Source organism: Vicugna pacos, chromosome 25, assembly GCF_048564905.1.
Source record: "Vicugna pacos chromosome 25, VicPac4, whole genome shotgun sequence".
NCBI lineage: Eukaryota > Metazoa > Chordata > Mammalia > Artiodactyla > Camelidae > Vicugna > Vicugna pacos.
In genome coordinates this window covers 22,600,675-22,614,452 of record NC_133011.1, presented here as the reverse complement: position 1 = coordinate 22,614,452, position 13,778 = coordinate 22,600,675, and the positions used below count along the sequence as shown (strand labels likewise).

At 41.5% G+C, this 13,778-nt stretch overlaps 1 protein-coding gene across 1 annotated transcript in view; it reads left to right on the top strand.

Moving 5' to 3' along the window:
• The window catches only part of EXT1 (exostosin glycosyltransferase 1), a 258,956-nt gene extending 257,224 nt beyond the window's left edge, over window positions 1-1,732 (top strand). The window contains exon 11 of the mRNA XM_031691269.2: window positions 1,266-1,732. Within this exon, the coding sequence (XP_031547129.1) occupies window positions 1,266-1,451 (186 nt within the window). The 3' untranslated portion in view covers window positions 1,452-1,732. The remainder of the gene's footprint in view (window positions 1-1,265) is intronic.
• The last annotated feature ends 12,046 nt before the right edge of the window (window positions 1,733-13,778 follow it).

Here is a 13,778-nt window from a genome sequence, read left to right as displayed (position 1 = left end):
AAGCTCTTGACAGTGTTTCCATCTGCATATGTGATCACTTGCCAGATGTGGAGGGTCTGGCCCTTTGGGAACCAGTGGCCAGTCAGAAATGGCCTGCACGCCCGTCCCAATGTAGGAGCAAAATGGAGGTACCTTTGGGACTGTCGGCTCTGATACGGACTCGAGATGGTCAGCTGGAGTTGATACTGTCTCTGATTTACCAAGCAGAGTTCTCCTAGTACACATGGTAAAGAACGAAGCCTGACTTCTGCCCCTTCCTAGCCTTGAACAGTTTTGACTTCCTTGAATCCGCTTCCTCATCTGTACAGTGGAGCTGGTATTACCTGGGTAGATAAGTTGGCCAGGTTGTTGTGAGGCTCAAATGCGCTCATGAAAACACTTTACAAATTGCGTTTTGTTTCTTGTTCTGCTGCTGCCCCAAGGTAACCTGACATTGATATTTACCTTCGATGGTTACTTTCAAGCATGTTGACACTTGTGGTTTTAGATGACTCTGTGATTTTTGCAGCAAAATGTACCTTCCTACAAATGTATTTTCTCACAGTGCACGAGGATACACACACACACACACACACACACACACATCATTAAACAGTTGCCTGTTGACATAAATGTTTGTTTTTTCCCACATAATCGGGCAGCCCACCTTTTCCTTGTTTCATAAAAACAGGATTTTAAAGACATTATGTTTAGTTGGTCTATGTAAATTTCAACACTCAAGTCATTTAAGGCTTTCTTTTGAATCAATATCAGTCATTTCAATGGTCTAAAAATATATAACCAACCTTAGGGGCAACACAGAGAGCCAAAGAGATGGCAGCCTTCTTCCCACTTACCCCGAATCAACCAAGTTAACAGGAGGATTTTAGAAAATTATCTTTGAAGCCAAAAAAACAAAAAACAAAAAACACGTTGTTAGTCAAAGTATTTGATCCTAAGTGCCAAGAGAAGTTTTACATTTAGTGACCACAGCAGTTGAGGTTCAGTTGGTAGATGGTTCTACTGGGCCAGAGAACGTGTCGGTCGCGGTGGACCTCTGTATGTTTCTGGCGTTGAGGAACGTAGCGTATCTTGGGAGAATCTTCTGGCGAGGCTGGAAACCAGGATCAGTGCTTGCATCTTCTCCAGACACACGGACGGGGCGGCGGGGTGGCCAGCCCCGAGCTCCGCCGCGTGCCCCGTGCCTGCCTCCGCTTCCGGCTGCGTTTCCGTCGGGTCGCACGCACCCGTCTCATCGTCTTGCTTCTCTCTCTCCCTTTCCCCAGACTTCTCGGGCTTCCCGCTGGGCTGACCCCGACCACTTTGCCCAGCGACAGAGCTGCATGAATACGTTTGCCAGCTGGTTTGGCTACATGCCGCTGATCCACTCTCAGATGAGGCTCGACCCCGTCCTCTTTAAAGACCAGGTCTCTATTCTGCGGAAGAAATACCGAGACATCGAGCGACTTTGAGGAACCCGGCCGAGTGGGGGAGGGGAAGCGAGCAGGGACGGGGTCAGCCGCTCTCTCCTCCCAGTGCAGGTCCGCTCAGCAGCGGAGCCGGATTGTGCCAAGCATCCAAATAAACTGGGACGAACAGAATGACAAAAGGAAAGAAAGGCCAATGAAAACTCTACTCCTGACTCCTGGGACTGCACAGGACTGCTCCAGACTCACCTCACTGGCTTCTATGTCCCAAGACTAGGTTGTGTACAGTTTAATTATGGAACATTAAATAATTATTTTTGAAATGATTGCTATGCAGGTTTAAACTTTTTTAATGATCAAAACTATTAAAAACCAGAGTTCTTTCTTTAATCAAAATTGTGTTGGTTGTGACTGTTTCAAAGCTGCTACTCCTCTTGCCACAAACAGCATTATGGTTGATGAAGCAGGGTTTCCTGCAGTTACAGAAAGCTCAGACTTCGTGGAAAACACCGTAAGTCACTCCACCCAGTGTCAAGAAATAACCGAGCATAATTAAGACAAGTTCATCACTCAGCTTTGCCAGTGCAGATTGTTTTTCATTTTGAATTTGCAGATCGACTTGAACTTTTATCTCGAAAATGTTGCTGCATGAGATAAAGTATTATGACCTCCAGGTAGACAATTCTAACTGAAAGCTTTATGTTTGAGATAGATAAGTATGATAATCTTTTTTCATTTGGGGGGTGGGGGGGTTAGGACCAAGAAAACACTAGTATAATTAAGAAATGTTCAATTTGCACACAGAACCATGCAAACGATCCACCAGAACGTTAGTTGGAAATATTGAACCCACAACAGTACTCCAGTATTTTTCAGGGAGGTGGGCTAGACTGTACATTCAACCACTGACACACGTCCACTTAGAGCTAGAGAAAGGCTTTGGTTTAGAGGCAAAGGAAGAACGAGTGTATAGATGGCAGGCCAGGAGTAACAAGAAAAGCTCTTTCTTGGCTGTGGAAACCTCAAGTTTCAGAAGCATCTCTATGGAAAAAGAAAGAATGATGCATAAATTCTCACCATCAAACATGAGGATTGCTAAGAAGTGATGGAGGGTGTACCTCACCATTGGGACCCTGATACCACTTTTAGTCAAACATTGTTTTGAGTCAGATTCTGGCAAACAAAATAATCAGAAACAAACGTGAATACTGTTTTGCTTCATTTTAAGTATGCAGAATCCACAGTGTACTTGTGCTTCTTGTTGAAAAGAACATTTCTATCCCTGCATATGCTGCTTTGAGCTTCTGATTATTATAAAATTGCAATTACAAACTGAAAAAATTATATACCCCTTAACTTCATTGTAAGAGATGGAGACTTCTATATTAAAAGCTTTCTTCTTCTTGGAAGAGGCAAGAGAGAACAGACACAAGAAAGACGTTATTGCGTCCTGCCACCTCTTATGCCAAATAAACAAGAAGCGCTTTAAAATTTTTTTTTTTTTTGCCCATAAGCTCTCATACATCTCATAAATCTTTTCCCAGTGTTGGGTTAGAAGAAAACCTCATCACAGAATTATGTTCAGATCACTTCAAGTGCCTGGCTTAGGTCAGTGGAAACCGTATATCCAGGAGACTTTAACTGATCCTAGTTTTGCAGACATCTGAAAGAGAAAGAGGAACTTGCAAAGGGAGTGCAAGAGGGACTGCACTGTGAATGCTGGAGAGGTGACTCCATATGCTGCCTAGCGACAGCATGGGGACCAGAGCCCACATGTCCAGATGCTGTGTTGGGAGTGGTGCACAGGCAATGAACTTCAATGAAAGACAGGTTTTTCTCTGCAGCCTTGTGACTCAGAAGAGCTCCCTAAATAATTCTTTCATCCAATTTGACCCAGCCTTAGGCCACTCTTATACGTGAGACATTTTCTGCCAAGAGGATGTGACTATCTCTTATGTATTTGTTGAAAAATAATTCTTAGGTCCGTGGTACTTGCACGAAATGTTTCCTTCTATAAAATAACCAGTCCGATGGGTTTCATACCATTTAAGGTGAAGCTCTCAGCATCTTAAAGTGTTAGCAATTAATCCTAAATCATCTGGCCTTTGCAAATTTGTATTTAATTTTCTAGGTTTGCCAAATTCTCGTATCTTTCTCCTTTGCAAAAATGAATGCAATATTTTGTTCAACAACCCCAAGTCAGCCTGAAACTCATATTGTCATCATAGCCTGCAGATCTGTGTCCCTCATTGTACCAGTCAGTCACACGAATGGATTCAGGGAACTGATTTGCCAGATTTACCGATCACAGAGCTCCCAGGGCATGTTCTCCACAAACAATGTATGTCATGTGGTGGGGAAAAAGATGGTAAATATAAGTGAGGATAAGATCTGACACACTTTTCAGCCACTTGAAGTCTCCATGGTTTCATTTTAGGTCATTCTCAGAATACACCTCTTTGGAATGCTGGCTAGTCTGTTCTTTTCCCATTTGGAACCTACAGCTGGGAATTGAACAATGCTCAGCAAATCACCAAGGCCCAGCAGTAAGATGTAATTTTAATTCACTTAGGCAAGGGTTGTGTTTCAGCGCAGCAAGTTGACAAATCATAACCATCTCTGTAGGATGTCAGGAGTTACCTCTCAGTCAACTTTAATGATAACAAGAGGTCCCTCAGTCGGCCAACGTGACCTGGGAAGAAGCCAAGACCAGACAGTACAGTGCCAACCACATAATGAATTTCATGCAGAAACTCCATAGAGGACTCGGCCACGTAGGATTCCCACGCAGTATCTTTTTCCAGCTCCATGTTAGGACATATCTTAAAAATAATTTTTTGAAGCTGGCTTATGTATATATTCATGTGAAAAGGCTTATAAAAATCAAATTAAGTTTACATATCCATGAAACATATCACCTTTGTTGAAAACAAAATGACCCAAAATTAAGGCTGTAGAGAAAAAAATCCATGAAATAGTCATTGTAGTCATGTTACAAAAGATAACCTAGCTGGGTAGGCCTACCTGGACGTATCATGTTGATCAAGTTGACACGCTGTCCAATAGGGTGCTTCAGAAGAAAGTGCAGTCTCTCCTACCTGCCATCTTATGTGCATTACAGTTTAATTTCTTCTTGTTACAAATGGTGCTCAAAGAAGGATCAATCTCGGTTGCTTCCTTCAGTTTTCCTTTTGGAGTGATTTTTGTTTTTCATTGACAGTAGGCTATGTTAGCCTTTATTTTAGTGGTTCTGACAACCTGGTCACTTACAGGAATATTATACCAGTGGCCTTTCATAAAGGTTATTGAACTTTAATCAGGGGTGAGATGAATGAATGTGAACAGATCTATGTACTATGAGGGAAAAAAAAAGAGCTCTTGATTTAAGAAGTAATCAAATTTTAATCAAACCTGTTCAAAGGGTGGGAGTGAAGGCAGACCCGCCAGCTTAGAATCTGAATGACTCTTGCTGGATGAGCTGAATTACGGATGCAAAAGCCAAGGCAAGCTTCCCAGGCCTGAAAGTCATGTTCCCTCAGGTCTCTGAGAGCTCCACTTTTAAAAAGGACCAGTTGTTACCATGAACTCTCAAATGTCCTTGCCTTCTAATGGTTAAGATAATCGACATGCAGGTAGGACATCAGGGCTTCAGTTGCTGAATTCATTTGTTTCCACTGGCAGCGACAATGGACAAGAACCTTTCAGATAGCTTTGTCATCGTGGCCAGGTTGAACCAAGAAAGCTCTTCCACTGCTGAGCTCGTGCTCTCAGGCATGGCTGAGGGGGGCAACATTGCTTTGGCTCAGTGAATAAGTATTAATACCAGGCTTTGCCAGACTTGTCTCCTTCCATCTTAGAACTTCAGCGAGTACACATCCAATTACTCCTTGACTCCAAGTCTGTTTTTTAAAAAATGGCATCGTGATTCCTAAGAACACAGTCTCTCCCATCAACTCAGCAACGCCGTCCAGAAGCCGTGACTAGAAGAGCTGCTGTTTGCAATATAATCTTGATAACAAAAGTGACCCCTGGAAACCATCTCCCCTTTTTGCCCTTTCTAAAAGTCAAAAGATTTTATTTCCATGATTGGTATGTAGCAGGGACTGTCTGTAGTTGTCATTAATTTAGAGTTCCAGTAGGTTCCATGTCAGGAGCCTAGATGAGCTACCCAAATTTGGGATTTCCACCGCCCAGTTAAATAGGGGAGGGAGGCTGTAGTCTCCTCTGGAAAAGACATAAGTGGGAACCACTGGGAGAGCCCTCAGATTAGCGGGGTCTCACCCTTGTTTAAAATCAAGTCAGGCTAGCCTTTCAGGAGCTCTGTTTTCGTAATGATTTGCCTTTTAGGTCTCAAAGGCCATTTGGTTTCTGCAATAGTTCTCTGTTCTTTTACAGGAATGCATTCCTATCCTTTTGGTTGTAATTATTACTAAATTTAGGGCCATGCAGACGACCTGGTTACCATGTAATGAACCTTGTATATTTATTTTGAGAGAAAAATTTGTATTGGATATGTCGAGGAGGTGGAAGAAAGACATGGAAAACTGAAACTATTTTAGGGGGCAAGTTGTAAAGCAAAAAAAAAAAGTATACCTTATTTTGTCTACAATGTACACTTGGGACGGTTTTCTAATATGTTGCCAATATTCTTTTTAGTATCATCACAGGTCTTTTCTGAAGTGTTTTCCCCATTTGTTATAGATTATTAATGAGTTAGTACAATTAAGCCCTGAATTGTGTGTGTGTGTGTATGTGTGAGTGTGTGTGTGTGTGTGTGTGCACATGCGTGTGCCTGAGAGAAAATACAAAGCCATAGATCTTGATTTACTTCACTGACCTGTGTAACTTTATGTCTGGGTTTTGCCATCCAAGATAGATTGTTTTATAGAGAGTGTCACCAAAGACTTTTTCCTTCCAATTTATAGAAGAAAACAAAAAGAAATTATTAATAAATGACATGACTTTTCATCTGTGTGGCTTTCATTCCATCTTTTCTGTTGGCTACAGAAATATGTCATTTCTCAGGATTGGATGTGCTGGGGAACACAGAGCCCGCATGGAGACTCTGGGGGAGATCGGCAGATGAGGTTGGACCATGTGCCCTGAGTGGAGAGGTCTAACTCTCCTAGCCTGGCTGCAGCCCAGCACCCAGCCTCCTGGGGAACACGGCGCTGCTGGCAGCAGCCATCTCCCAGGCCAGATGCAGCTAGTACTGCTGGAAGAAGGCCAGGGCGAACGGTGGTGATGTGCCCAGTTCCCAGCATTCCTCCACATGGATGCAGGGGCAACGTGGTGGGGCCAGGCCCCAGAGCATCTGGAGCCTGACAGCTGTGGCCATTACCTCCTTTGGTTTCAACTGCTGCATAAAGCTCATGAATTACCGGCTGGCGAAGCATTTACTAGACTGGCATTTCGCAAAAGAATTTATAAATGGTTCCAGGTGTGAATGCAGCTCCCTGATTCGGGATGCTGTAGTAAGGTTTTATGACAGTAATCAACCTCCTCCTCATTCTACTCTACCCTCCTTCCTTTCCAGTGGCTCTTCTCCCTGTGTCTGTTACGCTTCTTCAACCCTCTTCCCTTGGACATTTTTAGAGAAAGGATATCAGCCATCAATTTCACGAATTTGCAGGGAAGCAAATGCCAAATTGCACTTGGGTGTGTTGATTGGTTTTAAGACATCAGTCAGGTTTTATGTTTTGTTTTTGCTTTTGTCCATCTGAATGGTGGCAAAATGGTGACTTCAGAATATTTCTTTACATATATTTTTTGAACAATTAACTGTATTCACGAAGCACTGTGCTAGGTACATCCGAGGGAATAAAGATAAGAAAAAAAAATCCTACTCTTTGTTCTCAAGCAATGGAGAAATGTCAGGGTGAGCCTGGACAAGGCAAGTCTAAGGCAAGTCATCAGATAGGGCTCAGAAGAGTTGGCCAAGTCCCTGGTTCCAAACTGGGACATGATTGTGACAGTGCTACTTATAAAATCTGGCCCTACAATATGACTGATGACAGAATCATTCCTAAGCGTGAGGACAAATGAGAAGGCTTGTTGGAGAAGCAGCTTTTAAATTCGGTCCAATACTACCTCGCAGATGTTTCAACAAATGCCAGAGACTGCAAAAATACCTTGAGCAAACTGACTTTATAAATAAGAGATGGTGTTGCCGTACACTCTGAGCATCTCCACCTAGGCTGCTCATGACAAGAGGAAACTCAAAGTTACTTGTGGACACCTGAGTCATTCTCCATTAGCCTCCCCTAATGCTGTGCAGATGCTGATGTGCGGGGACCAGAATATAGGAGGAACAAATGAAGCTGTGTTACCTGCTGTTTGAGGCTCAACTTTGGAGGATACGGTGAAGATACTCCCCTACAACAGCGGATTCAGAATTTTTATTTGCTTTTAAGTGGGCTGGTTAAAGTCACTGTCTTTGGAACACAACTACTTGGGTTTGAATCCTGACTCTGCCTCTTGGCAGAATTCTGGTTCTGTGACCATATAGAAATTTACCTGTCCTCTCTGTGCCTCGGTTTCCTCAGAAGAGTACTGGTCTATGCCTTATAGGGGTCTCATGAGAATTAAATGAGTTAATAAATACAACATTCTTCAAGTAGCACACGGTATAGAGTAAGAAGTATGTAACTCTTAGCTATTATTATTAGTCAGTATTTTTCCAAAATGGTTGATATTAAGACTCTTTCCCTTAGCCTGCTAAAGAGGAATCAGTTTAATATTTAGGCTGCTAATACTGACGAGCTGTGGTTCTTCTGAGTGTCACAGGCACCTCTTGTTTTCAGTTGAAATCATGTTTTAATGCCTATCATCATGAAATCATCCTAGCATCCAAGAAGGGGCAGTGCATCAGTGGAAACTATGTGAAGTTGAGTTTTTACTTTCTGACTGAACTATGAGGAATGGTCTGTTTTTCATTCTCCTTTAATGGAATATAGTTGAGGCAGCTCAGGACGAAAGTGAAGTTTGAGTGCCAATAATTACAGTTTTTTTTTTCTGATGGCTTCAATTATATTAAGAAAGAAAACATGCTCTTGCCAATATGTAAATTATTTGCCAAGTTTGAATTTCTGTTCTAAACTGAACTGCAAATCACCTGGTTTCCTTGGCTAACTCTACTTGTGAAACAAACTTAAAATGTGTCTTTAATCAGACAGAACCAGATCATCCCTTCTGAGAGTAGAAGATAAAAGGTTAAACTATGAAGAGGGAAACTTGGTGACTATTTTAACTGCTCCCCAAAGATCCATATATACGTGTTCTTTCGGAACATGCTTTTAAAAATTTAACATATAGTGAACATATTTCCATGCACTAAATCATCCTGAAGAACCAAGTTGTAACAGATGCATAGTACTCCACTGTCTGACCATCCCATGCTTTTTTTTATCTAGTTCCTGACTGTTGGATATTTAGGTATTTTTAAATTTCTTACAATTACGTGATAAACATTATAATCATCAATTGATCAATGTGGTCCATGCTGTGGTAAATATTCTTAAAGATAAATGTTTGTTCATATCCGTGACCATTATCTTAGGCTAAGTCATAAACATAAAACTGTCAGTCCAGATGTTACAAACATTTTAAAAGGCTTTCGCTGCATATTAATAAGATATTTCAATATATTATAATGGCTACTGGAAGAAAATTTGAATTAACCCAATGAAAAGTTATCTAGAAAATATTGTAATAATTGCATTTTGCAGCTAAAATGTTTTTTTTTAAATGGGGCCCATACAGGCAAAACTAACAAAGTGTAATCTTCAGTGGTTTAAAAAAAGTTGAATATTATTCTTCCAGAGGGACAAATTTATTGGAATTAGCCCTCTTGGTGGATGTTGGAAAATTTTTTTCCTAAGTAACATATCCCTTGTTCCTTGTCTTTAGGTTGAAATAGAGAGTAAACATAAAGCTTCCTTCTCAAGTACTGTCTTCTTGCTTCTGGAAATATCCACATCAATTAAGTTTTAATAAAAGCATTTAAAATATCATCCTCATTCTCCTGGGTAGCTGGTGCCACTTCTCTTCCAGTATCAGCCTGCTTTTCTTTAGGGGAGCCCACCCTTCTTTCTCTTTTAGGTCCTGTGATGTGTACAATGCCGACCCCACCCCTCACCCTGACTCCAGGGGAGTTATGTACCTGTAGGTCATTGAGACCCAATTCTAGATCATGTGTTGGCACTTTTAAGAAGGAAGTGCCATCTTTCCTTTAGCATTATGTGCATAAAATAATGCAGTAAGGATTAGATTACATTAGCAATATTGCAAGGGTAGACGTGTTGGAGAGCAGGCATTCAGCATGTCTCCAGTGGTGAGGGAGAAACTTCACAGAAGATGTACATTTAAGTGAGATCTTGAGAAATAGGAGCAATTTAACTAACAGAAACGAGTAGAAAGGGCACTACTTACAAAGTGACATGGACCCAAACACCTTCCATCAGACAGAGGGAAAGTGAGAGCCTAGATCTGCGTGAAGGACATCCTCATAACGAAGATGTGATTGGCGTGGCTCAGGATGACTGCTTAGCTAACAGCACATATTTCCACCAAAAAGCAAAGCAAGTAATAATAACAATAGCGATAGTAATTGTTGCCTTAAGTCCCATTTTCTTTGCTCCTAGTGCAAAAGTTCCAGTGCAAAACATTGGAATTGTGGGTCATATTTGATTCTACTGCACTTATCAGAGAAAGGATGCAGAGGGTAGCAGAAAGCATGCTCTTTTCAAAATCTTTAGGAAAGATCTGGTGCTGAAGACTTTTGAAATGAAAAAATTGACTTCTGTTTCAGGTTAGGATGTGAAAAGTTGCAAAAGATTATCACACTCATCTTTACAATGAGTTCAAGTCCAATAAACTACAATTCATGGTAATCTAAAGCCTGAGGGAGACCTGAAGATGCGAAGAAATGTAAATGAACTGAATCTTAGGAAGAGACAGTCCATTCCTGGAAGAAGAGTCTCCCATGGCTGCTTTCCTTACAGCAGCGTCAGAATATTACCCCATCAGAGAGTCGGGTAAGGAGAAACCAGGTGAACTGTTAATAACCTTTTAGTGGCCATATGTGGGCTGGTATGAAGGATTCAAATTCCTAGGTGACGCAGTCACAGATAGATCTGTCCCCACCTGCCAACAGTTCTTTCCCATGAGATCCTCACCAGTTGTTTGCATCAGGAAACTGAATGCTGAATGCAGAGCAGGAGGATGGAGAGAAATTGCTTTGAGGCACGCTGGCTCTACACTGGGTAGAAGGAAGTGGCCCACCAATATCTAAGGGAAGAGCAGGGACACTGAGAGAATCCCTTCCATCCTGAGATGTAGAAAACCAAAACAGCACAAGGCAGTGGTGTGCTGAAGGTCAGGGGAAAGCAGGAAAGCTGAGAGGCACCCCTCCAAGATTCACTGAACCCCTGCTGAATGCGTGGCAGTGGCCAACCAAAGGCTGGGGGCAAGACAAGACTGTTAAGAAAAATCTCTCTCACGTTCACAGGACCCTCACCAAGTATAAGGCAACAACTTCCCCAATCCTGGAAGGAGAGCATGAAAGCTGAGAGTCCCTTCATGGTGCATAGGACCTTTATCAAAAAGCAAGGTGATGGCTTCCTAGGGGTTGAAGGCAGGGCAGGAGAGCTGAGGTAGATACCCTGAGGTGCACAGGACCCATAAGAAGCGAGATTCAGCATCTCCCTGAGCGGAGAAGGCTGGGAGCAATGTAGCAGCCTGGGGAGAAATAGATCTCCCAAGGCAAGAAAAGACAGAAATAGAGGTGAAAAGCAAAGGGAATTAATTCCTCAGTTCCCTAGAATACTGGCAGCAGAGCTGTAAAACAGAGCAATCTGATGGAGCCCGGAAAGCTGGAAGTTGGGCCGTAAGGCATAGGGAGGGCGTCAGAATCTGGTGGTGCTGGTGCTCACATCCAACGCCTGTGGAAGGGAAAGTCTGGGACCCATCCTCAAATATTTGAAGCCGGTGGTGAACAGAATCTAAAGATGAAATAAAGCCCAACCCGGCTCAATTACAGATCAGACTGATTTAGTCCTTACACTGGCATCATAACAGAAGGGGAATGACAATTTCTGGGGACAGTATTATTTACTTCAGCCACACTATTATTTTATATACAGTGTCTGGCATACAATAAAGAATTAGGAGACACTGCAAAGCAACGGGAAAGTGTACCCATGATAAAGAGGGAAAAAAAGTTAATAGATAAAATTCCTGGAAGAAAAGCAGGGGAAAACTTCCTTGATATTGATCTTGGCAATTATTTTTTTAATATGACACCAAAGACACAAGCAACAAAAGCAAAAACAAGTGAGTAGGAGTTCATGAAACTAACAATTCTGCACATCAAAGAAACAATCAGCAAAATGAAAAGGCAGCCTGTGGAATGGAAAAAAATATTGTCAAACCGTATATCTGATAAGGGGTTAAATATCTCAAATATATAAAGAACTCAAACAACTCAATAACAAAACAAAGAAAAACAATTGACCTTTTAACATGAGGCTTAGGGGTACCAACTCCCTGCACAGTTGAAAGTCTGCATCTAACTTTTGATTCCCCACCCCAAACTTAACTATTAACAGCCTGCTGTTGACTAGAAGAAGCCTTACCGATAACATAAACAGTCAATTAATACGTATTTTGTATATTAGATGTATTATGTATTATGTACTGTGTTCATACAACAAAGTAAACTAGAGAAAAGAAAATGTTATTAAGAAACATCATTAGGAAGAGAAAATACATTTACAGTCCTGTAAAGTCAATACGATAGGTTTATGTCGTCTGTTCAAAAGATGAATCTGACAGTTCCTCCATCAATATTGTCTTATATAATACAAAACACTGTAGGTGTTATGCAGATTACCAACACTAGACATTGAAAATGAAAGAATCATGTGACAAATAAAAATACTTATTTACAGGTATAATGATTCATGTACTGATAACGAAGATGCAGCGATGTGGTTGCTTTGTGGTTGCCTAGAGTAATTGATAATGCTTGTTTCACAGTAGCCTGGCTTCTTCACTAATGAATGAATCATGAAACTTCTATGGCATAAGGTATTGTGGTCATATTCATAATTTGATATTAGAAATATTAGATTAAAAAAACATGTGATAATGAGTTGATATGCAGTTTCTCCAATTATGAGAAAGAGAGACATACTGTACAGGTAGGTAATTTTTTGAAATTGTTTGAAGTTATAAAACAGAAAACTAACATGTTCATTTTATAATTAATATCACTCACCTTACACCTATGCCAGGAAGAGTTATTCACTCCAAGTCTTGCACATACTGTTCTACACGAATATTTAGTGATGATGATGATGACACAAAAACATCTCATACAGTTCTTGCCGTACAGTTAGTAGATTTTCACATGAAGACACATACACACACACAAATGTTTGTGAACTGTGTCGCATGGTCATTATTTACTGTTCATTAAGTGGAAGTGGGTCATCATAAAGGTCTTCATCCTTGTCGCTTCACGTTGAGTAGGCTGAGGAAGAGGAGGGGTTGGTCTTGACTCAGGGGTGGCAGAGGTGAAGAGGGGGAGGAGGTGGAAGGCGGGCAGGAGAGGCAGGCACATTCAGTGTAACTTTATGGGAATACTTCATCATTTCTGTCTGAAGTCTTTGCATTCTCATTTCTCTAAAAATGTTTCTATATGGTACCAATCCTTCTCCCACCATTAGCTTTAGTTTCAGTGTCTGTATCATAGAAGGGTCCATATGGTAAAAGAAGTCAAAAGCAGTCTTGAATAATCAGAACCCTTCTGCAGATTGTCTGATGTCAGTTTGTTTTCTGGCCCTGCTTCTTGTGTGTCTTCTTCCTCATCATCTGGGACTGTTTCGGAAGCACTCATCCCCATCAAGTCATCTGCTGTTAATTCCTCTGCTGTGGTGTCTGTTAGCTCTTGAATTTCTCCAAGATCCATATCCTGAATCCCTTTACACACCCTCGACCCCCTTTTGCCATATTCACAGTCTCTTTCCTGATTTCCTTGATGGGCTCTGCTGTAAATCCTATGAAGTCACGCACAACATCTGAACACAATTTTCTCCAGCAGGAATTTGTTACTTCAGATTTGATGGCTTCCATGGCTTTTTCTGTAGCAATGATGGCATCTTCAGTGATGTGATCCCCCCAGACCTTCATGGTGTTCTCTCTGCTGGTTCTCTTCCGTGGCACTGACAGCCCTTTCCATATGAGTGCCGTGTGTGATAAGCCTCTTTAAGGACCTTTAGTCCTTATGACCACCTAGTCTAGAGGCTGAATTAGAGATGTTGTGTCTGAGGGCAAGTAGACCACCTCAACATCTTTGGTGTTGAACTCATG